General features: G+C 39.6%; 4 protein-coding genes across 32 annotated transcripts in view; 3 read left to right on the top strand and 1 right to left on the bottom strand.

The window, feature by feature from the left end:
* LOC117960707 (nuclear factor 1 X-type-like) overlaps positions 1-7183 on the top strand; it is a 119609-nt gene extending 112426 nt beyond the window's left edge. For all 24 annotated transcript variants that reach the window (XM_034898997.1, XM_034898844.1, XM_034898976.1 and 21 more), the window contains one exon: positions 2326-7183. In XM_034898997.1, coding sequence (XP_034754888.1) covers positions 2326-2340 — 15 coding nt within the window. In that variant the 3' untranslated portion in view covers positions 2341-7183. The remainder of the gene's footprint in view (positions 1-2325) is intronic.
* A 3033-nt stretch (positions 7184-10216) lies between these two features.
* rnf11a (ring finger protein 11a) lies at positions 10217-14815 on the top strand. Its single transcript, XM_034860294.1, has 3 exons — positions 10217-10692; positions 12637-12809; positions 14189-14815. Exons 1-3 carry the CDS (start codon positions 10594-10596, stop codon positions 14358-14360), a joined length of 444 nt encoding a protein of 147 aa, XP_034716185.1. The 5' UTR covers positions 10217-10593; the 3' UTR covers positions 14361-14815.
* Positions 14816-16591: 1776 nt separating this feature from the next.
* On the bottom strand, positions 16592-18485 carry LOC117936833 (heme oxygenase-like). Its single transcript, XM_034860253.1, has 6 exons — positions 18337-18485; positions 18147-18203; positions 17665-17776; positions 17315-17530; positions 16935-17207; positions 16592-16792 (listed from the first exon to the last, which is right to left on the bottom strand). Exons 2-6 carry the CDS (start codon positions 18194-18196, stop codon positions 16604-16606), a joined length of 840 nt encoding a protein of 279 aa, XP_034716144.1. The 5' UTR covers positions 18197-18203; positions 18337-18485; the 3' UTR covers positions 16592-16603.
* Positions 18486-19337: 852 nt separating this feature from the next.
* On the top strand, positions 19338-24067 carry LOC117936802. Of its 6 annotated transcripts, XM_034860182.1 has the most exons (9): positions 19338-19401; positions 20501-20665; positions 21464-21503; positions 22144-22253; positions 22550-22606; positions 22690-23073; positions 23545-23667; positions 23812-23895; positions 24011-24067. In XM_034860182.1, exons 2-8 carry the CDS (start codon positions 20501-20503, stop codon positions 23854-23856), a joined length of 924 nt encoding a protein of 307 aa, XP_034716073.1. In that variant the 5' UTR covers positions 19338-19401; the 3' UTR covers positions 23857-23895; positions 24011-24067. The 6 variants fall into 6 exon arrangements, with proteins under 6 accessions (XP_034716073.1, XP_034716093.1, XP_034716082.1 ...); XM_034860191.1 differs by having other exon boundaries at positions 19380-19401; positions 20501-20641; positions 23812-24067; XM_034860202.1 differs by lacking the exon at positions 22550-22606 and having other exon boundaries at positions 19343-19401; positions 23812-24067.
* The last annotated feature ends 1166 nt before the right edge of the window (positions 24068-25233 follow it).

Raw genomic sequence — 25233 nt, 5'->3', positions numbered from 1 at the left:
CCCCCCCTCTCGTCATGCATTAGCAGCCTCACTCTCTTTCTCTTTCCCTCTCTCCTCCTGCTGCTCCCTCTAGTATTTTCAAGATCCCCACCTGCACCACTCTCCCACAGATGTAGACCTGGCACTGTAGGGAAATTCAAACACCATCCAAATGTGTGTGAGCGCTTATGCTCAGACACACACATACACTTCAACTCTGTGCCAAAACTCTTGCCCCTCCATCTCCCCTAAAAAACAACAGAGCTTTTACAACAGCTTACATCTGTTCAGAACGCTGATTATCCACTGCTATTGCTTATCAAACATCATTGAAAAATGTCCACTTTGAACATTTCTGTCGGGTTTATGGCAAGTGAGAACTTGGGCACTGGTAACAACTGCTCCCATTTAGCTGAGCCTAGTAGGTCAATAACAACCCCAGCCAGAGTGAGTAACAGAGGTCTCTGCCTATCCTGCTGTTCTCTGGCATATGGAGAGGTTCAGACTATGGCCCTGCCAGCCCGCCTTGCCGCTTTCTAGCCAACTAGCCAAGACGGAGGGAGAGAGTCTTCCCACTGCTGTCAAGACAAGAAGCAGAGAAAAGCTGGTCTGAGGAGCTCTCTGGTGGTGAGACCTCAGCCATGCAGGAAGAGAGTGGGAGATAGGGGGATGTGTATGAAAAAAGTAGGAGGGTGCTGAGAGAAAGAGAGGGAAAAAGAGAGAGGGAGTTAGTTGAAGCTCGCTGCACTCCACAGTCACGTCCCTGCTGTCTGGTTGCCCGCAGCAACCAGACATGATGTCATAGGCAGTTGAACTTGGATTTGAAGGGGGGTTGGAGAGAGGGGGTCACTTTCTGCTGCCAAGGATTACACTGGGAGAGCCAGAGTAAGAGAAGGAGAGGAAAAGAGAAGGGAGTTAAGGGAAGTCGGAGCCAGGAGGAGGAGTCATCTACAAACACCAAATAATCATGGGTAGGAAGGAGGGAGGCAGAGGTGGTGGAGGATAGACGGAGGTTGAGGGGGGTTAAAACTCTCTGGGTTTGCTAGAATGGGGGACAACAGAGTTTGCTGTTAAAGGTGGGGTAATCCGCTGCTCTCCCCAGGCCAAGGCCTGAGGAATGTCAGTGGCAGCCAGAACAGCCCGGCCTGTGCCAAAGCCTCCACTCTGCCCTCTTATCAAACTAAGAAACCGGATCCCTGGAGTAGCTGCCCTCAATAGCTTTACAGGGTAGCCTGAGACCACTCGGCCCACAGAGCAGAGATATATTAGAAGGATCACCTTACATGTAAACTGGTAGCGCATGACAGAGCAGTTATAGTCCTGTGTTTGCTCATTCGAAAGCCTTTCAGGCCGATACAAAACTGCTTCCCTAATGCTATTTGTAGCTCTGAAATAACACAAGTGTTTTTAATGAGTACAAAATCAGAGTCAGCCCTCTTAAAAACAGCAAGCTGTAAAGTTGAGGTAGTTATTTTTTCAACACTGTATGGGACAGCTGAGCTCAGCAAGAACTGTATGTGTGAGAGAAAATGAGTCAAAGGTGGCCACCTAGTGGATAAAGGACTATTCATACAATGGTTCCCAAGTCTTGCAAACCCCTTAAAACAAAGTAACCTTGACTTGCAATTCCTCGTTACCTTGCATATGCCTCCTGGTTGTGACAAGTTCAACCAGACTGCACAGAGGTCTCAAGAGTTAAAATTGTTCAGTAATTCACAAGAAAAATATGAAAAAATAAAACCTTGTTTTGTGTAGCAGAAATGTTTTTTTCCATCTTCCTCACATATAGGCTATCGGTCAAAAGTTTGGGGTCACTTACATTTCCATTGCACTCCATTATAGAGCAGCAGTTTTCAGATTACATTATGTGTTTACATAATTGCAAAAGGGTTCTCCAATATTTTCTCAGTTAGTTTTTTAAAATGATATCAGATTAGTAAACAGAATGTGCCTTTGGAACATTGGATGAATGGTTGCTGATAATGGACAATGTAGATATTGCTAGTATTCTGTCTATAAAGGAGTGGAATAAAAATTTGTAAGTAACCACAAACTTTGACCGGTAGTATACGTATAATGTTACCCTTTGTGAGAGCCAGTAATTTACACCATGCTTTAAAGTTCACTGTGTCCATACTTCACACCTTTTCTTACTGTGTTATGTCCCTTTTCTCCCTTTATTTATATCAATAACTTGTATGTGTGTCTGTTGGTAGGTAATGTTCTGTATTTTTTACGTTTTTTGCACTGCACTGCAGCTACATCTTAAGATCAATGAGAATGAAAACTTAATTTAAAAGTAAATCTGCAGAAAACTAATTTCTTCTTTTCTTTTCTTGTCCACAGTCCTGGTTCCTCTGACAAGGCCTCCCTGAATCAAGAGCTTAACGTGTGTCATAAAAAAAATTGAAATTTGATTAAAAAACACATCACCACTGATTGAGAACAGACTGCTGACACTAAAAGGTATTTTTCTCTAGCCAACACTATTCAAACTCCTTCTACAGAACTCCAAAAAGCCCCACACCACCCCAAAAGGACTCCCAATCCATCACAATTTGAACACTAAACGTTCATCCCGCTTTATGCAGGAGGCTTCAATGAGATTGTGTGGACAGACTAAGAATGCAAGAAGAAGGAAGACAATGAACTGTCTTACACACCACCACCAAACGTCTGAGAGGAAACACAATATGGCAACCTGACAAATGACCAATTGTACATTTGTTGTTTCTTTTTTTATGATTTTTTTCCCTTCATTTTGTTGTCTCCACAATGAAACTCCATGCATTGGCTGGGAGATCCAAAAAAGTAGTGGTAAATGGTGAAGTCGGATGCGCAAGTTGAAAAGATTTCCACCCAGATTTGCATGCTTCCATGTGTGTGTACTACCCCATGCATCTTTCCTCTAGGTGCATGGTCCCACCTGACCCCAACACCCCCCACCTAGAGCTCAGTGCTGCCCATGTTCCAGACCGTTAACAGCAGCCACATGCCTGTGTGTCACCACCCTCTGCCGCTTCATTCGCTCAGCCCTGAGCCTCTTTTCATTTTCTGATTGGCCAATCATGGTGACACCATCGGATGGTGTGACATATATGCACTAAGTGGCTGGTCTTTGTTTACCTGTCAAACTATCAGGGCATCCTGCTGTGGGAGAAGTGATAGCCATGAGGCGAGTGCGAGCGAGCGAACACACGACAGTCATAACACTAACTCTACATGTGCTCTTTCGTCCCCTCACCTATGCACTATTAATTTTTAATAAGGGATGAACAGTATTGCACATTGATGGTCAGATAAGCGATTAGAGCAGTGAGTTGAGGCTGGCTGCCACTGCAGGGTTGTGGCTGTGCTAACATTCAAGTCTAGGCCCTGAAGCATGAACCCCCCCCCCCCAAAAAAAACACACACACACACACACACACACACACAAATACAAATACAAACCTACCTACACACTTGCATTCTGACCATCTTCTCCAGAACAGTCTGTCACACAACCACTCATATCATCTCATTATTCATAGACATGGACTTTAATTTACAGTAATCCACAGCCATCATCAGCTTCATATTATTAGCTTTCAATTTGTTTGTGTTTTTTGCGTTTTCCTTTTTTTGTGTGCCAGATTTGGTTTTGGTCTCACTTGGACTGTTTTAACCTTCTCTTTCATGCCATAACACTTTTTTTTGTAGTTTGCAGTAATTCTTCAAGTATCATGCTCAGATTTCAGCAAAACAGGAATAATAATTTCTCAGATCTCTTACATATGAACAGCACAGTGAACAGCAGCTCATCACATGCATCCCTTGCATTGCTTCACCGTGTATCCCTTAGTCCATTCCCAGGAAGTTCCCAGTGGTCTACACACATAAACACACACACACACATAATCACATACACACACAGACACACATATAAAAGGCACACTAACACCACAAACAACCTGACATTAAATAATAAAGGGAAGCCTTTATATTTGGTTCTCCAGACTGCATTTGTTAATGGTTTTTCATTCACGTAACATTTGTCTTTTTAATTTGAGATCTTTTTTTTCTATGTAAATGTTCACATTGAAAATTTGATCGGTATTATTTTCATCATGACACCATCCCATCCAACAAAAAGCCGACCTCACAAAATAACTTGACTGCCTAGCTGTTGGTTCTTATTTGCAGGGATAGTAAACAGGCCTGGGACTTGTTCTCAGCCTCTCTAGTAACATTAGCTCTATGTACTAAAACCATATATCAAGACTATAACAATATATGAAAGTGCCTCTGTATTCCCTTCATGCAATTAGTTATAAACTTGACTTCAGGTTCTCTTCCCACATATAAGCTAAAGCTACAGGGAATGGTAGCGTTGGTGCATGTGGAAACCATTGGCCTAGGACAGATCTTTATAGAGGACTGCAAACTTTTTTTGTAAAGACAGAGAGAGAGAGAGAGATCTTATACATATATATTTATGATATATGCTCCTTTTTAACTTTTACTACATGGAGCTGGTTGGCAGTCTAGTTATTTTCTGAACTTTCACCCCCCCACCCCTCACCCACCCACCCGCCCACACAACCCATCTCAGTGACATCACCTTACAGTTACCAGTACGAATCAAACGACACACGCCATCTGCAGCGCAGCATTATAATACCTAGATGAACATGTCAAAAATCGACAGTAGGTTTGAAGAAGAGGTGTTTTTTGATGGAAAGTATTATTATTGAAATATATGTGTCGATTGAGCCACGTGCAATGCATTGGGTAGATCATTGTGTTTGTCTGTTAGAGATTTTTAAGAAAGTTAAGAGAAAAGAGAAAAAAAATGTATTTGTTTCAAGTCCGTAAGCTCCAGGACTCTAAACTAGAGGGCCATGAAAAATCCTAGTCTTTGTAAGTTGGGGGTATTTGTTTTTATTTCCTTTGTCTCTTTTTTAATGTTTTATGTGTAATCGGTTGTTGATAAAAATGTGGGAGGGCTGAAGGAAAAAAACAATTCTACACAACTTAAGAAAAACAAATCTCTATCATCAGATGAAAACTGGTGCTTTAACACTATAAAGTACATTCAGCAACTATTATAAATGAATGGTAATGAACAAAAATAACAGACCATTTAGGAAACAGCATTATTCCTCTCTCTATTTTTATTCTTCTATTTGTATTGAGTGGGGGGGAGAGGTTCCTTTTAAGGTTGTGACACAAAAGGCATTTTGGTTCAACCTTTAGAAAATAACAAACCTATAATGTCAAGAAACTCTTTAGATAACTTACCCGTGCACTGCCTGAAACTCACCAGCAACAAACAAAACAACCCTACCATTTTATCACATTTTCATCTCATGCATTGGTATAAACCTTACAAGTTATTCCCTGTACTGCAGGAGATGCTTTACATCCAGACCTTTTTTCTTTCCATGATCATTTTGATATTCTTCTGAATCTACAGTAGAGTTGGATCAAATTGGGCAGTTTGTGTTGAGACCCACATGGAAAGAGTAAAAGGTTAGATCTTCTGTAGCCTGCACAAATAACAAACAGGGCAACAAAGAAAGTAGAAAAAAAACATGAAAACAGGCAGCAAGGAGCCTCTCCCATGTTCCGCCCCCTCCTCTGTAAATTACTCTTATAGTGCTTGTGCTGTAGTGTATAGTTTCCCAGCAGTTAAAGGTTGTCCCTTAAAAGTGCCTTTTGTTCACAGACTCCATTTTGTAATCCAGATCTGCCCTTTTTTTTTAAATGGTTCGAGGTAGCAGGTTGCCCCTGAGTGCCGCGAGGAGGCAAAATGTTGTCGCCCATCCAGCGCTCAGGGACAACTTTTATTTCCTCCTGCCTTTGAAATGAATCCCCTCCATTATACCTCCCCTATATGCTCTCTTCCTTTTCAAAGCTGTGTGTGTGTGTGTGTGTGTGTGTGTGTGTGTGTGTGTGTGTGTGTGTGTGTATGTATACACACACACACACACACACACACACACACATACAAAAAGAAAACTGGTGTGAATTAGTTCTTTACTTTTTATTGATAATGACAAAAATCTTTTTTGAAAAGGCAAAAAAACTTGTTCTCGTTCAGCTCTTGCTTTTTTCTTCCCCTCTGTCTCCAATGTCTGTTTTCTCTTAGACACTGGAGTAGTCTGTAACTGTGTCCGTCACTTTCCGTCTCTCTCTCTCTCTCTCCGTCTCTCTGTCGCTCTCTCTCTCGCTCTGTCTCTCTCTCCTGCCCTCTCTGCTGTTGGGAGGGTGAAAAAAAAAATTTGCTGAAAAAACTTTTGTCTGAGCAGAATGCAGTTAGCTCACATGTTATTCTTGTCTGTATGCTTCACATTGTATTACCATACCCATCTTCTTCAGCTTCTCCATTCAGCAGCTAATGTAAGTGAACAAATTACACTGACGGGCTTTTGGGGGTGTCCTTGGGTGGTTTATGAAAGGAAGCCAGGGGTTTAGGTTTAAAAGGTTTACTGAGAAGATTAGCAGGGTCGAGAAGGCTGGATGAACTCCTTTGGGATGTTGGAAAGGGGCTGAGTGGACTACAATAAGTTGGTTATAGCTATTTATTTTTGAATATGCTTTATCCCCCCCCCATTTTTTTCTTTTCTTTTAATCTGGATTTCTTTTAATATTTGCTATCAGGGTATGCTGTCATTTAGGCTCTCTTCAAGGATGCCTTTGGACTGTAAATGAAAGCTACAAGCACCTTATAACCGGACTTGTCCTGCACGAGGCTGAAAGAGGGGGGTTGCATTTTTCAGGACATATCCATATCCACAACCATTCAGACCAATATTTTAAAGTGAAGTATTATTGTTCACGGTGTCAGCAGTATTAACCATTTACAACACACAAACCAGATAGATTAAAGGCCAGCATGAACCTGAACTCTGATTTTTGAGGATTCAGGGAAGTCCCTCCATTGTTCTCCTCTGACCACCTCATGCTGGACTGCTCCGTGTCTTTGCTCGGTTTATTTTGTTCTTTATCTTGCGTGTATGGTTATTGGTGTAATAGGCAGCACCCTAGGTCCCCTGACTCCCAGCTCTTCTACTCCCTCAGTGCAGCACCACTTCTTTGTGAGAACACCCCCAGAGCTCTAAGTGAAATGCATGTGTTAATTACAGTTTCTTTTCCATAAGAAGAAAAACACAGTTTGAAAAGAGCAGCACCTGATTGAATAAAAAGGATGTTCTTGACTGTACCATCTCGCTGTGCCATGTCCTTCTTTCTAAAGACCGCTGATTAAATAAGGAATCAGCTCTGGAGCTGCATATTGTACAATAATCACATGATATACACGCTATACTTGTCTTCATGTAAATGGTGTTGCCTTAATATCAAAAGGACAAAACAAAGAATTTATTTTACTTGCTGCTTTAGGGAGTAGACAATTTCTATTATTATTGTGATTTTGAATTTTCTGTTGTAATGCTACATAGCACAAGTGTTTGTCCACCGCTTTAAAGTCAAAATGTTTCCATTAAATGAAAAGGATTGTAGGTCAACCCCTTGAGAAAGTATGAATCAGTTTACAATAATAACATACTAAGGCTGGCCAACAAAATTGTCTCTCACTCCAACCATGTCTTAAACAGTAAATAGAAATTGACACCTTCAATGGCAGACACAGAGTCAAACTAAAGCACTCCTGTAACGATACGTGAAGTGTGTGTATTGTTGTCTTAAGTTTTTGTCTTTGTTGATTAAGAAGAAAAACTCAGTTTGAAAAGAGCAGCACCAGTTGGAGTTGCTGGGATGTAAGAAAAAAAGTAATTGCCATCATCATCATCATCTTAAAACATGTAGAATTGTAAAATGCTAATTGGCAAATGTGTGCATGTTAGCCTAACACACTACGTTAGCTTAGCATGCTGAACTGAGCATTTAGCTCAAAGCACCACCCTGTCTAAGTACAGCCCTGCGAGCAGCTAGCATGGCTGTAACATCCTGCATACAATGATTTTAAAGCATTTTCAGCAAAGTATTTTCAAGTTTTCACTTTAAGCAGAAAATCAAACAAACTGAATGTTCAAAGCAGGCTTGAGTTTAACTTTTAGAAACATTTTGGAAAGTGACAAAAACGAAAATTGATCCAAATGTGCATTTCAATAAAACAATAAAATTAGATAGTTCACTAGCAATTGTACATTTAAAGTACTCCTAGTTTAGATAATATACTGTCAATAGAGGGGTACTCCCACAATGTAGTATTGCACGTACAGTAATTCCATAAAACTGGGGAACCCAGAGAGGCAGATTAAAATAGTGTGCTTTAAATTAAAGCCACAACTGCAAGATACCCTGACTTCAGGTCCCAATCAGGTTGTCAGTTACAGGGGAGCCAGGGGGAGCTCGGATCCTCTTAATAAGACTCTTGATGAAATTTTGAGGGGGCTCTTAAATATCCAATGCATTCTGCTATGCATTTCCATTTTTCTTGTATCTTCATCATTGTGGATCATGCATTTAATTAAGCTATTATTGATCTATGATTCATGCATGAGGTGATTTGTTAATAATTTGCTTTATAAAGATAGATTTGGCAGACTGGTCCCATGTATAGGTCAAGCTCCAAATATGTTTGATCTTACAATTCCCTTAATTCAATCGAAACATTTCCCTCCTTTTAAAATCTGTGTCCCCAGTTTGTAACCCAGGCTGTAAAAATGTGCAGGCTCCAGAGGCAGAGAGACAATATAAATAACAGCAACAATATACGCTCAAAGTGCTTTTACCCTGGGCTTCATGATTTATAATTTTAGGTTTCTTTGCAATAAGCTTATTTTAGACTTTAATGGCTATGTCACTAAAATATCTATTTTTAAGCTTTAAAATTCCTCAAAGGCACTATAAAGTATATGGCTAGAATTTGCACGAAAACAAGCAAAGCAGTACATCATCAATTCAACTGCAAGTAACGAGGATGATGAAGATTGAAGACTGAAGTAACATTTCCAAACACCTTTGGTCTGAACATAAATGTGCTCACTCAACTTTACCTACCACTCAACAGTGTTTCCATGCAGTTTAGAATGGACTGGTAGGTACAAGTATTGGTAAATATAAGGTGTTTGGTGTTTTTAGCCCCCAAAACCTCCTTCCAGGCAGTGCGGCAATGGTTATGGTTAGGGTTAGCTGCCTGGAAGGAGATGTTGGAGGCAAAAAACACCATTGAGCTAAATGTAGATCTTTGTTTTTAAGTAACTATAGTGCTTCAAGTCAATTGATCCTTTCCACTCTGGTCCATCTGATTGGGTATGTCATCTGACTTCAGAAAGAAAATAAACAGTTATTTCTTGTGTTTTATGTGAAATGGAAAGTGAAAAAAAGAGAATCTACTGAGAGATAATCTACCTGCGGTACGTGGGTCAGTTTCCTGCACTGGATGGTGTCTCACCTCACTATCAGAAGGATTGTCTTTTTGCCCTTCCGACGGAGGAGACTGGGGTCCATTTTTAACTGGGAGTAGTGCTGAAGCTGGAGATTTATATATGTATAAATGTGTGTGTGTGTGGGTGTGTGTGTGTGTGTGTTTCTGGCAACTGTATTTAGTTCCTTTTCTTTTTTCTGCATTGCTGCATTTTGTAATGGTTCATTATGATCAGTGCTCAACCACACAAGATGAAACATCTTAATGCACAATATGAGACTTAGCCTACAAAATAATAATGTTTAATATATTACACAGAAAAAGAGTATTTTATTATACTCCGCCCTATGCATCATCGGTCTACATCCGTTAACGCTCAACTTCACAGTTCGCGTTGGTCTACATCCGTTAACGCTCAACTTCACAGTTCGCGTTAGTCTATGGTTAGTAAGCAAAGTTGAACATGAACAGAATCAGATAAACCTCCAAGACTGCACTGCAACACTTCCATCTCTCCAATGCAATGCTACAGGGTATGGTCACAGACAAGACGCATTGCATTGCACTGAATTAGAGGGGATTAGATTAGATTAGATTAGATTAGACACAGAGGGACAGCTGCCACCAGAAATAAAAACAGAGAGAGAGTGAACGCAACACAGACGAACAAGGCTGAGGACAAGTACATTAAAAAACGACCAAGCACAATTTGAGGATGTTGTCACTATTACGCCGAACAACAGACGAAAAGAATACTACATCTTATTTCTTATATACCCGTTTTTCCCTGCCATGTCAAGTGTAGCAGTGAATGGATAAAAGACCCTCATACTTTTATTCTGAATGTTGAAGGCGGAAGTGTAGTGTTTTACAAACTTTCTGATGACGACATTACGGTTTTTGTAAACACAAGATGCAACATACAAACAGAAACACACAAAACACCTCGCTGTAACGATTAAAACCTTTGTCACCATTCGTGTTGCCAGCTTCCTTATAGCTCAACATTGGGCGTTTATTCCGCCAAGAGAGCGAGGTCTCTCCTCCCGTCGATATTCCGTCCAGCTCTTCGCGGGATGACAACAAACTATAAGCTAACAGCTAACCTTAGCTAAGCTAACGTCAAGCAAACTCGTTCACACTGTTATTATTATACATCCGTGGTTTAGCTCCAGTCGAGGCCTGCAAAGTGTCGTTCACCCTCAGAGTGAAGTGGACACTCTCATGGTGGTATCAGTTCAATGGGGAACTGCCTGTTTTCACAAGGTGCGGATGACCTCTCGCTGCTGAACGAGTCCGAGGGGGACAGTCTGCCTGGAGAGCCTCCGCCGCCCTACCAGGTGAGCTGCTGGGGCTCGAGTTAAATACACTCCGGGGATTTAAGAGCATGTCATGCACCTCAGTCATTTTTGTAGCTATGCCATTAAATAAAGTCTACATATCAGTGATTATCATGCCAGTCGGGTATGGTGGAATGTCACTGACGTGAAGTAGGCTAAGTACTGTTGTACACATTTGAGACACTTGAGTATTTTCATTTTATGCAATTTTATACTTATAATCAATTGCATCCAAGAGAAAAATGTTGTTCTTTTTACTCTACATTTGTCTGACAGCTTTAGTTACTTTTTAGATTACACTTTTCTTCAGACCTTTCCTGGCCAGTAGAAACCATGTATCTCCACATTTGGTGATTTTATTATTTTTCCAATATTAATCCAATGTTACTTTGGGGGATTGAGAAAATGATTATTATTATGATTATGATTATGATTATTATATATAAACCAGGGGTTTCAAACATATGGCATTTGGGTAAAAACTGGCCCACCAACGGTCCAATTTGGATTACTGGATGACTTTGCAAATTGTGAAATTTGCAGAGAAGTTATTAGTTCCAATATTCCCCTTTGTCCACTTGGGGTCGTCCTGTCCTAATAAGAGTAATAGGCCCTAATCCGAAAGGAGAAAAGTGGACAGGGCTTTCCAAGATTGACCAGTCCCTATTTGTTTACAGCGGGAAATGGAACCAGTATTATTAGTGTGTTCACAGCACCTTTCTGTACTCAAGGAATATACTATATATATAAATATTTTGTTTTATTCTTTTTTATTTGGTGTCACTATCGGACTGATTCCCTTTTGCAACCAGACCAGAATGCAATTGAAACCTGAGAGGCTACATATTGTGCAGATTGCACTTAATTTTCCTGAGATATCCCAGGCTGTTTATCAACTGTAGTGGACATAGATTGTTCATTAATTGTGGAAATTTACAGAATGTACTATATTGTGTATGTGTTTTTATTTATTGGTCATTATGCAATGGTTGTATTGGTCCTGCACACTTGATATCAAACTGGGCTTTACGTGGCCCATGAACTAAAATTAGTTTTGACACTCTTGAGGAACTCTCTTGGTTTAGCTGGAAAATGAATTGTTGTGAAGATGAAAACAGGGCTGTTTTTCTGAGCTCATGAAAAGTTGACATTTTAGAGATATGTGGTTCTCACAGTACAGCGGCACTACAAACATATGACGATCTTATTGCTGTATTTTAACTACCCAACATTATATAAAGGAGTTACATTAGCACAACCTTAAACAACAGTAAACGGTCATTCTGGGATGACTTTTACTTGTATTTTCACAGTGTGGTAGTGTATTGGTACTTTTACTTAGTACCGAGTATTTCTTCCTATTACTGCTGTTATTATACTGTTAGCACTAACAAGTCACATAAACGTCTAATTATGAAATTACAAAAGCCCTGGATGATACAATTTGTTCAAGTTGGGATTTAAATTTGGAAGTTGGAGTTCTTCATGTCACAGGTACACTTGTAAGAATAGGTGAAAAAAATATTATAGTTAAACTTGTTATGGTAGAGTAGCTGGAAGAGGCATATTCACACTGCTCTACATCAGAAATTGGATTCAACTGTTATTACAATACAGACATCATGTGAGCCATATATAAACATATTATGACAACCAAAATCCCAATCACAAGACCAAGACTTAAGTAACAGTTATTTTATTTAATCTATTACTACTTGTAAGATGGGCCAATGTGTTGATGTTGACAAAAGCACAGGGTTATTGCAATGTCTGATGTCCCTCGATGACTTCTCAAACTGATGTGATCAGCTTGCCAAATATCAGTATCAGCCTCAGCAATCTGTTTGGCTGTAATGCAAAGGGAGCGTTGGCATATTCAAAATCCCCTTTTAAGAAGACTCGCTACATAAATGATGCAGGTTGTCTTCTGTTCCTTCTTTCCAGGAGCGCACCCAGCCTTTGCCAGTGTACCATCCCACCCCAGGGGAGAGTCGTCTGGCTCATCAGCTGACCGAGGAGGAGCAGGTCCGCATTGCCCAGCGCATTGGTCTCATCCATCACCTGCCCAAAGGCATCTTTGACCCAGGCTCTGACCCCTCTGACAAGAAAGTTAAAGAGTGAGTCTAAAATGTGATTAGTCTTTTAGTTTTATTCTTTTTTGTTCTTGTTTTAAATACTCACAAAGGACTGGTTAATGTTTGTACCATTTTGTAAATAAAGCTGTACTCTGAGCTTTTGGTCAAAATGGGATCCTGTCATACTGAGCAAAATAATACTTTATACAACAACATTTTTTACAGCAGTGGACTTACAATAAAGATCAGAACATGCACATGCACAGTTAAAGAAATAATAATGTATACTTTATTAATCCTGCAATGGGAAATTACAATTTACACTCTGTTTTTATTACACACACGCCCTAAATGGAGAGAGTGAGGTGGCTGCCCATGCGCCTCGAGCAGTTGGGGGTTCAGTGCCTTGCTCAAGAGTACCTTTGGTGCTACCCAGGGGGTGAACTGGCACCTCTCCAGCTACCAGTCCACTACCGTATGGTGGTCCGTATGGGGACTTGAACCAGCGTCCCTCCAGTTCCCAACCCAAATCCCTACTGACTGAGCTACTGCCACCCTGGCAGTATGGACCAATGGACCAACAGATCCCGCTGCTCTGGACGGAGACCAGTGGAGTCTAATAGAAGCACTTTTCCGGTGTTGATGACGTAGATGTGACTTGAGCAACCTGTCTGAAAGTTGTATGCCATCTTAATAGTAAATTGGCTTCCAGTGGCCATCTGGAATAAAGAAACATTGTACCCCAAAATAGTTTTTTCATAGAGGCGGTTGATGTTCACACGCTTCTGGGGCGCCTTTCTAGAGCGTTTACAATTCCACTTTTTGCTGTAGAATTAATCCTCACAAAAATAATTGCGATTAAAGATATAATTGTTTCTTTCAGTCAACTTAAAAAAAAATATGTATTTATATATTACTTTTTAAAAACAAATTAAAGTTGTGAATGAATTCCAGGATACATATTCTTGTTAAATATCACTGTCATGTGACGCTCTGATAATTTAATAACACAAATACACAGCCTATGAATTAAGCCATGCCTCTTTATTTGCTTAAAACATTGTTTCTAAAAGTATCCCCCCTTGTCATTTGTGTTGCTATGAACATGTATAGGGTCAAGTGCCAACAACTAACAATTGAAATAATCATAAAAATATACAGTCTGGCCAATAATCACTCATAAAATTACAAATTGGCATATCTAAACAAAATCAACAATTACCAATCAAACGTCTTAAGACCATGGCTAATGTCAGCAATTAAATGTAGCTAAACAAAGAAACTGCAATTATTAAAAGTAATTCACAATTAGACAATTATGCAATACTTGTTACGGGCCGACTCCTTTCACAATCAAAAACCACAAAGACACAAGTGAAACAATAAATTATAAATTTAATCTTACTTTCTCTCTCCAACAGGTGTGTGATTTGCATGATGGATTTTGAGTACGGCGATCCCATTCGGTTCTTGCCCTGCCTTCACATCTACCACATGGATTGCATTGACCCCTGGCTGATGCGCTCCTTCACCTGCCCCTCCTGCATGGAGCCGGTAGATGCAGCCCTGCTGTCCTCCTACGAAACCAACTGAGCAGCCCCATGATGGCTGCTCCTGCCTAAAAGTAACTGCATTTTTTCAGCCCAAACTTGTCCTAGCTGTTCAAACAGGTAGCCATGTGATGTGGCATTATGCAGATGTTTGGAGGGTGTTTTAGGATGCAGACAGGTGTGGAAAGCTGTTCCCTACAGGAAATTGCTTAAGTCTGATGTCCACCTATTTGAGCTTTGGAAACTTTTTGCCTTTTACAGTAGGACAATGTGCCAAATCAAGCTAGATGAAGAATAAGGAAAGCTGTACACGTAGCACATCATATCTGCAAAGTAATTTCACTTTTGAATGACTGACAGATTTGTATGGTAATTAGATGCATGTCAGCAATGTAATTTACTTCCCCTTTTTAGATCTAATGTGCAATAACGAATACCAATGGAGAAAATGCAGAAAATCTCTTGGTCATGTGAAGTTATAATGTTTCTCAAATGAACTTGTGGCCTAGAATGGCACAAATACAAAGGCCTCTCTACTGATATGCAATCACAAAACACAGAAAAATCTGTTATTCTAAACAAAGTTCGATACCAGTGTGCAATACCTGTCACCCTCATGGGAATACTGGTATAGCTGTCTTTTTTAATTTGTGTCTGTTCTTTTGTATCTGTCCTTTTAATTGTGTTGTTTTTGTTTTGTTTTCTAAATTGACCTACTAATAAAAGAAATCTATCTATCTAAAGTTGTGCTATGAAGTCCCATGACTATTCCTGTCTACAGTGCTGGGATATACAGTATAATGGTGTCATTTTAGATAGAAGGTATTTGAAGATTGAATCTATTTAATTGACTAGGGTCTTGTTGTCGGTACTGTAGTTTTTTACTTTAAAGCTGCTTTTATAAATATGGATCTTTTTTTTTTTTGCCTTTTCAGAATAGGGATCCTGTCCTTTGCCTTGCCTCTCTTTTTTGTTTTAACTCAGTTTTCTTTTCATTGTTTTCCGTCACTGACATTTACAAAGACAAGTATTGCTGTGCAATCCCCCTTTAAGCACCTTGGGATACCATTTGGCACTCTGTAGCTTGCAGATTATGTGTGTGTGTCTGTTTTTTTTTACACAGATGGTGGGTAGAGATTGGTATGTTAAAGTAAGTGTAAATTCAACCTGTCAGAAATAAACATTGTTGTAGTGCCCCTCCTTCTAATTTTAAGCTTGGGGGTTAGGTTTTGATTTGTGATGATGGCCTTCTTACAACTTGTAATGCGCTTCCAGTGCCCCTGGGTCTGGTCAAACCAACATGCTTTACTCTTTTTGGTATTAGGCATGTACTTTCTGATGCTGGCTGCACAACGAATAGCACAAACAAGTATAATGCTGAAAGAGAAGGTACAGCAGTAGAAAGGAATGTATTCTGAATGTAAAGCATCATTTCAGCTTGTTAAGATGTTTGGCAGTATATGTGACAATAAGAGGACATTTCTGATGTACTCAGGCTGCTGTGCCTTTTAGGGTTGAGGTGAAGCATATTCCTGTGAAGTACAATCATTTCTTGTTTTTCTTTTAGTTGTCCTCAAGGGGGGACACTGATACCAATACTGATTTGTGTCATGATGAATGAGGCCAGAAACCAGAAAAAAAACAGAAATTTGCTCTGGTTGCTATTAACAGTTTGTTTTAATTTATGTGTGCCACTGGTGTGAACAGTTTAGGGAAAAGGATGAAACCACAATAAAAGTGGATACCGAATTTACCAAAGAATGATGTGTTGTCTCTTTGTGTGAAAGCCATGATAGATGGTAGATGGCCTACCAGCAGTTGTGTTCATTCATTGCACAATCAAATGGACAGGACATTTTCCCCAGTGTTTTACCAGGAACTATTAGAGGGCAAAGGGTCAAATCAGTAGCAGGATTCTGGTCAGGTGCTAACACCTTAGTGCAAATGTCAACCAGCTGGACCCAGAACATCAGCAGTGTCATTCCTATTACAAGAAAATAGCATGCAGTCCCAACTCAAGCACAGACAAATAGTAAGAAAGGAGCGGTACTTTCTTTCAACAAGATTTTATTACAAAGATGACATATTTACAGGATTAAAAGCAAATTTATTGCACATTTTTATGCACACTGGATAAGAGTGTTATACAGAAAAAATAATTTAAAAATCATTACAGTCAACTTTTATAAAAAGAAATATAGAGTATTTTGTCATTTCAAATATTACAAGTTGTTAATGGTCTTACAGAAACCGACAAACACATGGTAGTTTTTGCGTGGATCTTCACTAAAAAGCATAGATTCCCATACTGACTGTGACCAGAGCCACAAAAAGTCCGAGCACCATCCTGAGCAGTGGGGTGGTTTTGATGAAGGCTTTGGGGATCTTGAGTGTATTTACTGATGTGGAGTGTGTTGAACATGTCTGCAGCTCGTTTTCAGTGACACTCAGCAACATCTGCAAACCGTCAAAGACCTGTAAAAACAAAGGCAAGAACGCTCATCAGCTTCTTCTGGCTTTTTATTTTGCAAGAATTGCAAGATCAAAAGGTAAATCTTGTAAGTTCACAATTACATTTCTGGTTTAAGGTTACTAGCTCTGCATCTTCGCTCTGTACCTGAATGTTTAACTCAAACGCTCTGACAGCCTCCTCCAGCACGCCGTTCCTCTCCTCCTCCGTCAGCTCCACGCTGTTCATCCGGCTGCGATACAGCTGTTTGAACAGGTTGGGGCTGGACACACCGGGGAAGGCGAAGAATGACAGACCTTCGCTGCCCTTTAGCCCCATGGACTTCTGGGCAATTCGACCCAGGACCTGCCCTCCAGACAGGTCACCTAGATACCTGGTGTAAGCATGGGCAACCAAAAATTCTGGGTTTTCTTTACCAATCTAAAAAAGAACAGGAATGAAGAGTGTTATTTCAGTATTAAAATGATTGTGTGTGAGATACTCAGTATATATATATTTATATATATATCTGGTACAATGACACATACTTGTCTGAGTCTGTGGCAGTATCTTTTAGTGGCTGCAGGGACAACAATCTTCTCTCTCCAGTCCTGGCCATAGAAGTATTCCAGGTCTTTCTTGATGGCCTCCAGTCTGGCCAGTTCACTCGGGAAGTAAATGGGTGCAACACTGGGGTGGTTGGAGTTCCTGTCCATCTCTTCCTCCAAGGCCTGGTAGACCTCATACAGCGAGCACAGAAGAAGCTGGAGAAAAATAGGAGGAGGAGAGGTGGTGTCAGACAAGAAGATCACAGTAGCTAATAGCTTACCATAGAAAAAGGAATGAAAAAATGAAAGATCATGCAATTAAAAAAAGGGAGAATTAAAATATATTTTACCTTGTATTGTGGCAGGGTGACTTTTCCCTTCTGGAAGCTCAGCATCAGTTCTGTGTTTTCTGCCCTGACGTGACTATCCTTTGTCACCGTTTTGATTTGTTCTGACAGATCCCTGCAAAAAGAAAGTGAGTAAGAGGTCAGCATGAAATAAGTGTTAAGAACAAATTTGGGATTCCAAAGTACAGAAGATAGACATTGTGTGAATACACTGTTTGAATGACTGCACCTATAACTGTTTGTCTAATGTAAGCAACATGCAGAAGCTGATAAAAACAAAGTCAGCACACACTGCACTAGAAACCTACTTTTGGATGCTGCCTTGCCAATGCAGATAAGATCATCCAAACTTGGTGTAAGTTTAAAGAAATGTACAGTTTGAAGACAATAATGTAGGAGCATTTCAAGGAATTCCGCAGTGCCCGGGGGTGAAGTGTGAATACAAAGATTTACAGATACAATAAATCAACGCAGCTCATTCTTACCTGTCACTCATCTGCTCTGATGTTGTCTGACTCTTCTTCTCTGGCTCCATTACAGCCCTGTAAAAAGTCAAGGTGTCAGAAAAGTGCTTTTGCAGGCCATCTTCCAATATAATGAAGTAAAACGTCAGCAAGAGGTTATGAAATTCAAAGTATGACAAAAACAGCCATGACGATATTGTGTTTTACTCACCTGTTAGGACAATGTTCCAAAAGTTTGATCTGTGTTCACAGTGATTCACTGTTTTCTTGCTGGATGTGCAGTACAGTTTGCGCTGTGTGAGTGCCTACAGTCTTCTCCCTGCTTTTATACGTTCCTACTCTGTCTCCTCCCTCTAGCAGCTGAATGAAAACAGGAACTCAGCCTCACAAAACCTCTAAACGTGATATGGCAACTTCAGCAAAAACAGTAGGAGGGACTGAGAGTTAACATGAGGCAGCAACTTTGAGAACAACTTGGAAATTTTTTGGGGGAGGGACTCTGGGGCTTAGCATGAGTATGGAAGTTTCAGTAATGCCCTGGAAAACCAGGAAGAGGGAGGGCTTAGTGCTAAACATGACAGTGCAGCTTTGGAGTTCTAAAGTTGGATCAGACAAGAGGTGGAGCTGACTTAACATGACTGTATACTTTTCTGAAGCCAGAGAGAGGAAGTGTTGAAACAGTGACTAATGTCAAAGAGAGAGTTGGTGTATCAAAACAATGCAACCAACAGTTTTTTAGTTAATCAGTAACATGAACAAGTTTAACCAAGTTCCTAGATCACAAGTCTGTCAACGTTCACATGAAAAGAATAATATGTCAGCAGAACAAGGGGCAATAATGAGAAAGTAGAGCAGTGTTGAGTCAGGCAGCAGAAGCTGCTGCTGTGATTTTCTCCATAAGAAATAATTGTTGAGATTAAAGTTACACTGATTGATGAAAACCACTTGGAAACTTATTGTTTTTGTAAATACTCTTAATGCCATAAAAACAAAGATAAAATCATTTCATTTGAAATTATTTCTACCGAAGCCTTACTGTAAAATAGTGTGGGGAAAATAACTGAATTCTTGAGCACAACCAATGAACCTACAATGATCAAACACATTTCGAGAGGATCATTTTATGTAGGCCTATAAACTAAAAATGTGTGTCTCCGAACTGCCTGAGCACGTGCTTCTTTCTACTCAGCAAGAATCAGTTCACTCACTCCATTCTTAACATGAATCAGCAGAGAGAGAGAGAGCGAGAGAGAGAGAGAGAGAGAGAGAACTAAACGTGAGTCAGCAACTTTTCCTCCACCAAATTTCAGACTAGTCGACCGAGAATAGGTTGTTTACCTAAGGCTAAAAAGGTGGCCCAACTCCAAGATTTTTTATTTATGGTTGTTAGCTACATGTTAGCTCGTTGTTCAGTCGACGAAACTAGATGTAACATACAAAACTGTTTCCCTGAATTAACGTTAGCGTCAACTGTCGCTGTAACCGTCGACGACAGACTTTGAACATGGCGAGACGTGACGTTATTAATTAAGTTAATTGTTAACTCACAGTCTTATCCTTTTGTTTTGATCTCAGCCTAGATTAAAGTGGACTCAACCCGTAAGCAACAGGTAGGTCTACCGTCTAGCTACAGCAGCAAGTTACTCAATATATCTACTATTTCTATTTTAGTTTTAACTGACAAAATGCAATATACAAGTAAACAAGATTAGCACACAGAACAAATTTGTGATGAAGACAAAGTGAGGATATTAATACATAAAATAAATAAAACAAGAACATTTATACAGGAACACAACTAAAATCGTGTTCAGGCTGAGGATTTGGAGGGGGAAAAGCCCTATCCAAAAGCTTGATACTTTTTTGTTGTTTAACAAACTGAGTGACTTAAGTTTAGAATTAAATTCTATGAGAAAACGGAAAAGAATTAGGTTATTAATTTAATTAATAACAAAATCTTTGTGAATGAAACATTTGGTATGTGGAATGAAGGAATTAATCAGACAAAAACACCATTGTCTGGATTAGTATAGAAACAGATGATATTTCTAAAGTCAAAAGTGTAGACCATAGAGTTAGTGGATTCAAAAAGGTAAGCCTCCAAATTATTTATGGGTATTTCTCAATCAGATTTACAAAATGTATAGGAACTGCTAATGTGGGAATATTTAGCAATAAAATAGTTAGCAGTGTATCATTTTGCTTACTATGGCATTACCATAGTCCTTGGTCTGACATAAATCTTAAATAAAATAGACACAAGTTTAAATAAATCACATTTCATAATGAAATGGTCCCATACTCTAGCTGAATTATTTTTTAGGAGCTCATACTTTACATGAACATTTCCGCTCTCTCGTCCCTGACTGGGGCAGATGGATGGTGAAGCAGGCCCAGTGTGTGGAGGCAGCCAGAGAGAGAAGAAAAGGTCATGCAAAGACTTGATGATGGAGGTGGAGGAGCTGGAGGAACCAGATTCGGATTTTGAGGAATGTATCACCAAGAAGCTTTACAAGGTGGACTCTGGGTCTGCACTGGAAGTTAGTGTTAGAGAAATTAGGCTTTTCAAATGATCTTTTATCTGCAGTTGTGATTATGAATGTGACAAATAATACACTTAACATATTCTGATATACAGTGATGCTTATAAGTTTACATGGCCATGCTTAAGTTGACCAAAAAGAGAAATAAAAAAAGAATATTTTGGAAATCAAATTTACTTAATTAAAAAATGTGGTGAAATCTAACCTTTGAGGACACCTATTTTCTTTGTGAATGAATAATGTATTGTAAATTAATAAATGTTCTTCCTTAAAATAGAGGGGGCATAAGTATACACACCCCTATGTAAAATGCCAATTGAGGCAGGCAGATTTTTATTATTAAAGACCAGTTATTTCATGGATCTAGCTTACTATGCATCTTGATAAAGTTCCCTTGGCCTTTGGAATTAAAATAGCCCCACATCATCGCATACCCTTCACCATACATAGAGATTGGCATGGGATACTTTCCATCAGTCTAACTGAAATAAAACCATGCCTATCCCTATGAATGGGGAAGGGTATGTGATGATGTGGGGCTATTTTAATTCCAAAGGCCAAGGGAAGAACATTTATTTCTTTACAATATACATTATTCATTCACAAAGAAAATTGGTGTCCTTAAAGGTTTAATTTTACCTCATTTTTTAATTAAGGCATCAAGATAAATTTCCAAAACATGATTGCATGTAATTATGAGAGCCACAGTACATGTAGTCTCTTGGCATATGCTATTGAGTCATTGCCATCAGTACGTTCTGATAGCTGTGATAGCTTATTATTCACATTTTTCAGGAACCAGAAGATTTACTCAACAAGAAAAGGAAACACTCGGGTAAGGTGCTTTTAAGGTAACTGTGTGCGTTCATCATGCCTCCGCTTTGTAGATGGTGTCAAAAGAATTCTTCTGTTTCTCCTTAAAACTTAAGAGTTAATGGTGTAATGAATCAGATTTCTTTACTTATGCTGCATTCAGAGAAGATCTGGAATGATCTCTGAAGTTCTTCCAGCGTCCCTTGCCTTATATACAGTATCATCAAGTTAACCAAAGGACAAACTCACCTCACCTGACCTCATGACAAAGGTTAATTCAGTCAGGCATTTACAACATGCAGTACCCGAGACCTTCCTGAGATTCAAGGTCATGGTAATGTACCTAGACAATAACCATTTGCTGTTAAAAGCTGTAGCCATCGCACAGGACAAAAACTCTTATCCTTCTATCCATCCCTCAGGACAATGACCCTTTGATTTTTGGTCTTTCAGTTGATTGTCTGCACACTTCAACACTTCATGTTCATTTCCCACAAGGGCTAAAGAGGTTTTTATATAACTCACAAATCCATCATGGTTGGATCATAGTAAGTCTCAGTGGTAAATAATGAGCATATTGTAGCTAAAAATGCCATGGCTGTTCATATGATGACCATAGTACAATCCTAATACACATTAATACTAAATACATCACATTGCAGGTAAAAGTGAAGCTGAGCCTGAACTTAATGGAGCAGAGTCATCTGGGTTCCTCCCTGCTTATCCAGTCTGTGTGTCACGAGACAGATGGGAAGAAAGAGAAGCAGAAGAGGTGAGAGAACAGATGAGATTAAATACATTTTACGCTGTCGGATTAAGTTTGGCGCCCAGATAGTTCAGTTGGTGGAGTGGGCGGCCATATTTAGAGATTAAACTCCTTTGTTTGACTCCGACCCGTGCCCCTTAGCTGCTTGTCATTCCCACTCTCTCCCACTTTCATGTTTTTTTCTGTGAAATATAAAGGCTGAAAATTCTCCAAAATAATCTTTAAAAAAAGATTGTAAGAACTCATCTGAACTACCGCTGTCATTTTATCCATTCTATTCTTCATAATTAACTCACTTCCAGGGTATCCAAGACAGGTTTTTGCATTCATATTGCACAGCAGAGGGCAGCATTGATCAGATAACAATCTTATGTATTGTTCAGTTTACTGCTATTTTCAGTTCTACTCATCATCAATTTTTTACCTTTTTTGTTTCTCCCAGGCAAGTACAAGTTCCATGTTAGAGTACTGGGTGTATCCAGATAACCAGCACAGCATGGCAGACTGTCCCATTACCAGGACTATCACCTCTCCTGCTACTCCAGTAACTCACAGGCCTTGTCCATTCACACCTGTTCCTAGTTCAGTGGCAGCCGTTGACTCTACAGTGTGCTCTGTAGTTAATCCTATGATGTCTAGCCCCATGACTGACACGTGTAGTCCCAATAGTTCTGTGTGCAGTCCCATCAGGTCAGCCTTGGACACTCTCAGTTCCACATCCACAAGTCCTGGCTGCGCTGATCAGGATCCTGTCAGTGCTGCAGCTCACCTACACCTGTTAGGAGAATCCTTGTCCCTGATTGGACACCATCTTCAGGAGAGCAATGTGAGTAGACTCAGTGTAGAAAAAAAGATTTTCATTAATTTAAGAGATTGTGTTATGTGTAGTTAAAAATATATGGATAAAACCCAAAGGGAGCATTGAACCTTTTTTTGTCACATTTCTGCTGAAGGAAGGAAAGGGGTTTGTTTAAATGTAACATATTCTGTATGGTACTGAAGGAGGTAAATCTAGTCAAAGCTATTTTCTCTTACACAATTTTTAAAATGAACAACACTAATTTGTACTTAAACAGTATTTTAGGAAGCGTCGAAGGAGAGATACAGTATGAGATATTGCAGTCCTAGAATTCAAGTTTTGACACAAACATGATTCTCTAGTTTTGGTTACATTAATCTGCCCACACACTAACTGACAACAAGATCAAGAAGAACAGGTTACATTTAGCGTCAAGAGAACATAAAGCCTATTCACTGCATTAAGAGATGTTAAGTGACTTTCGTTATCTCTCTGCAGAAAATGGTGAGTATGTCGAGTAGCTTGTCTCTGCTCTTGGACTCTCTGCTATGTGCCCTGGCTCCTCTAATCTGCCTCACCGCACAGATACCAGAGCTGAGGAGCTGCACTCAACACACACTGGTGAGAGATGCAGCCACTTATCAGCGCATACACACCACATACTTTACACTATAATTATGTGTGCACGTTCATGTAAATGAGTGAAATTATTGTTCTGCCAGTTACATACATGAGGAGGAAACATGTTTTTTGTTCTCTTTTAAGGCCTCCACTCTGGGAAACATTGCCTATGTAATGCCCGGGTTGTGAGTGATGAAGACCACCCTAGCAGCGCACAGCACGTTCTAATATGCTAAAAGACATTCTAGGTTAGTTTATACTTGAAAAATACATCTAAAATCTATTTTGTCATAAAAGAATAATCGTTTGCACTAAAACATTTTTTTTTATCTCAAACATACAAGTTTACTTTAATATGTCAGGTTACTTTCTTGAATTTGTAAAAGATGTGTGTAAAGATAGAATTGTGTAACTTCTTTTTACTGACAGTGTACCTTCTGTCTGTATACTTTTTATATTACAACATAGTCTTTTACTTATGGAGCCCTGAAGGTTACAAGGACTTTTTTTTTATTTTTATTTTTTTTAAGCATGTACGCTTTATAAGTCACATGCATGCTTTACTAAAGTGCACACATGCTTGGTTTATACTCAAATTTAATAGTCGGAGAAATCATTTAAAGGAATTTAACTGAATCTTTTGGCTCCTCTGATTATAAATGTGAATGCATATAACCAGGGGACACAGAAGCTCACAGTTAATCGGATAGGTGCATCCAACCTAGCCTGGAAATCCAGACCTGAATCCAAAAGATTAAGGGTCTGGCCTTGAGTAATGAAAGTTGCCCATCCCGAGGGGCGGCACCAAGCGTGCCTTTGAAAATCTCACTGCACGCAATTGAACACTAATAACACTATGATCAATCACACAACAACAACACACAGGGTGACTTATCAAGAGCCCCATATGCCTAGCTACCAGCGGAGCTAACTGGTAGATTAAACTGTCATCATCTGTTTAGCTCGCCTGTGGCCCGCCTATATCAGATACACCGATGTGATTGGTGCACTGATGTGAGGGTATCTTTAAGGAGCAGTATTACTCGATGCCAGAGTAACTCGCTGAGCAACTTCATATTGTGCTCTCGCGAGTACTCTGGATAACATTAGGTACAGTTGACAACCAGTAAATACATTTGTGACCCTATGTGTACCAAAAAGACAAGCTAGCTACCCAGCTATGTAATTTTCCTCAAATCAATAAAGACTATAATGAACAAATGATAAGCCATGAGTCTCATGTAATCGCTATAATTATTCAAAACAGAATTTGACCTATGTAGATAATAGAAATTTCACGGTGTCTACATAATTGAAGCTTGAGGATTCTAGGTTTTAATACATAAAGTAGGATCAAACTGCAAAGTAACGATACTATTTTGGGAATTACTTAACTCAAGCAGAGGAAATTTCCTTGTTGACTTACTACGTCGTCGCTTCTGTCTGTGACATGCCCTCAGTTATGATAACTGCAGCCTCTCAAAAATGTACAGACATACACTCACCGGCCACTTTATTAGGTACCCCATGCTAGTAACGGGTTGGACCCCCTTTTGCCTTCAGAAC

The sequence above is a fragment of the Etheostoma cragini genome, chromosome 2 (genome assembly GCF_013103735.1).
Source record: "Etheostoma cragini isolate CJK2018 chromosome 2, CSU_Ecrag_1.0, whole genome shotgun sequence".
NCBI classification, from domain to species: domain Eukaryota; kingdom Metazoa; phylum Chordata; class Actinopteri; order Perciformes; family Percidae; genus Etheostoma; species Etheostoma cragini.
This window is presented reverse-complemented; position numbering and strand designations above follow the sequence as displayed.

Excerpts from the sequence above, each read along its gene's own strand:
- rnf11a (XM_034860294.1), top strand. The coding sequence starts at position 10,594 with ATGGGGAACTGCCTGTTTTCACAAGGTGCGGATGACCTCTCGCTGCTG. Across the intron at positions 10,693-12,636 it reads AGCCTCCGCCGCCCTACCAG|GAGCGCACCCAGCCTTTGCC; the intron begins GTGAGCTGCTGG and ends CCTTCTTTCCAG. Across the intron at positions 12,810-14,188 it reads TCTGACAAGAAAGTTAAAGA|GTGTGTGATTTGCATGATGG; the intron begins GTGAGTCTAAAA and ends TCTCTCCAACAG.
- LOC117936802 (XM_034860182.1), top strand. The coding sequence starts at position 20,501 with ATGGATGGTGAAGCAGGCCCAGTGTGTGGAGGCAGCCAGAGAGAGAAG. Across the intron at positions 23,074-23,544 it reads ACCATCTTCAGGAGAGCAAT|AAAATGGTGAGTATGTCGAG; the intron begins GTGAGTAGACTC and ends ATCTCTCTGCAG. Across the intron at positions 23,668-23,811 it reads GCTGCACTCAACACACACTG|GCCTCCACTCTGGGAAACAT; the intron begins GTGAGAGATGCA and ends TTCTCTTTTAAG.
- LOC117936833 (XM_034860253.1), bottom strand. The coding sequence starts at position 18,196 with ATGGAGCCAGAGAAGAAGAGTCAGACAACATCAGAGCAGATGAGTGAC. Across the intron at positions 17,777-18,146 it reads TCAGAGCAGATGAGTGACAG|GGATCTGTCAGAACAAATCA; the intron begins GTAAGAATGAGC and ends TTCTTTTTGCAG. Across the intron at positions 17,531-17,664 it reads TCACCCTGCCACAATACAAG|CTTCTTCTGTGCTCGCTGTA; the intron begins GTAAAATATATT and ends ATTTTTCTCCAG.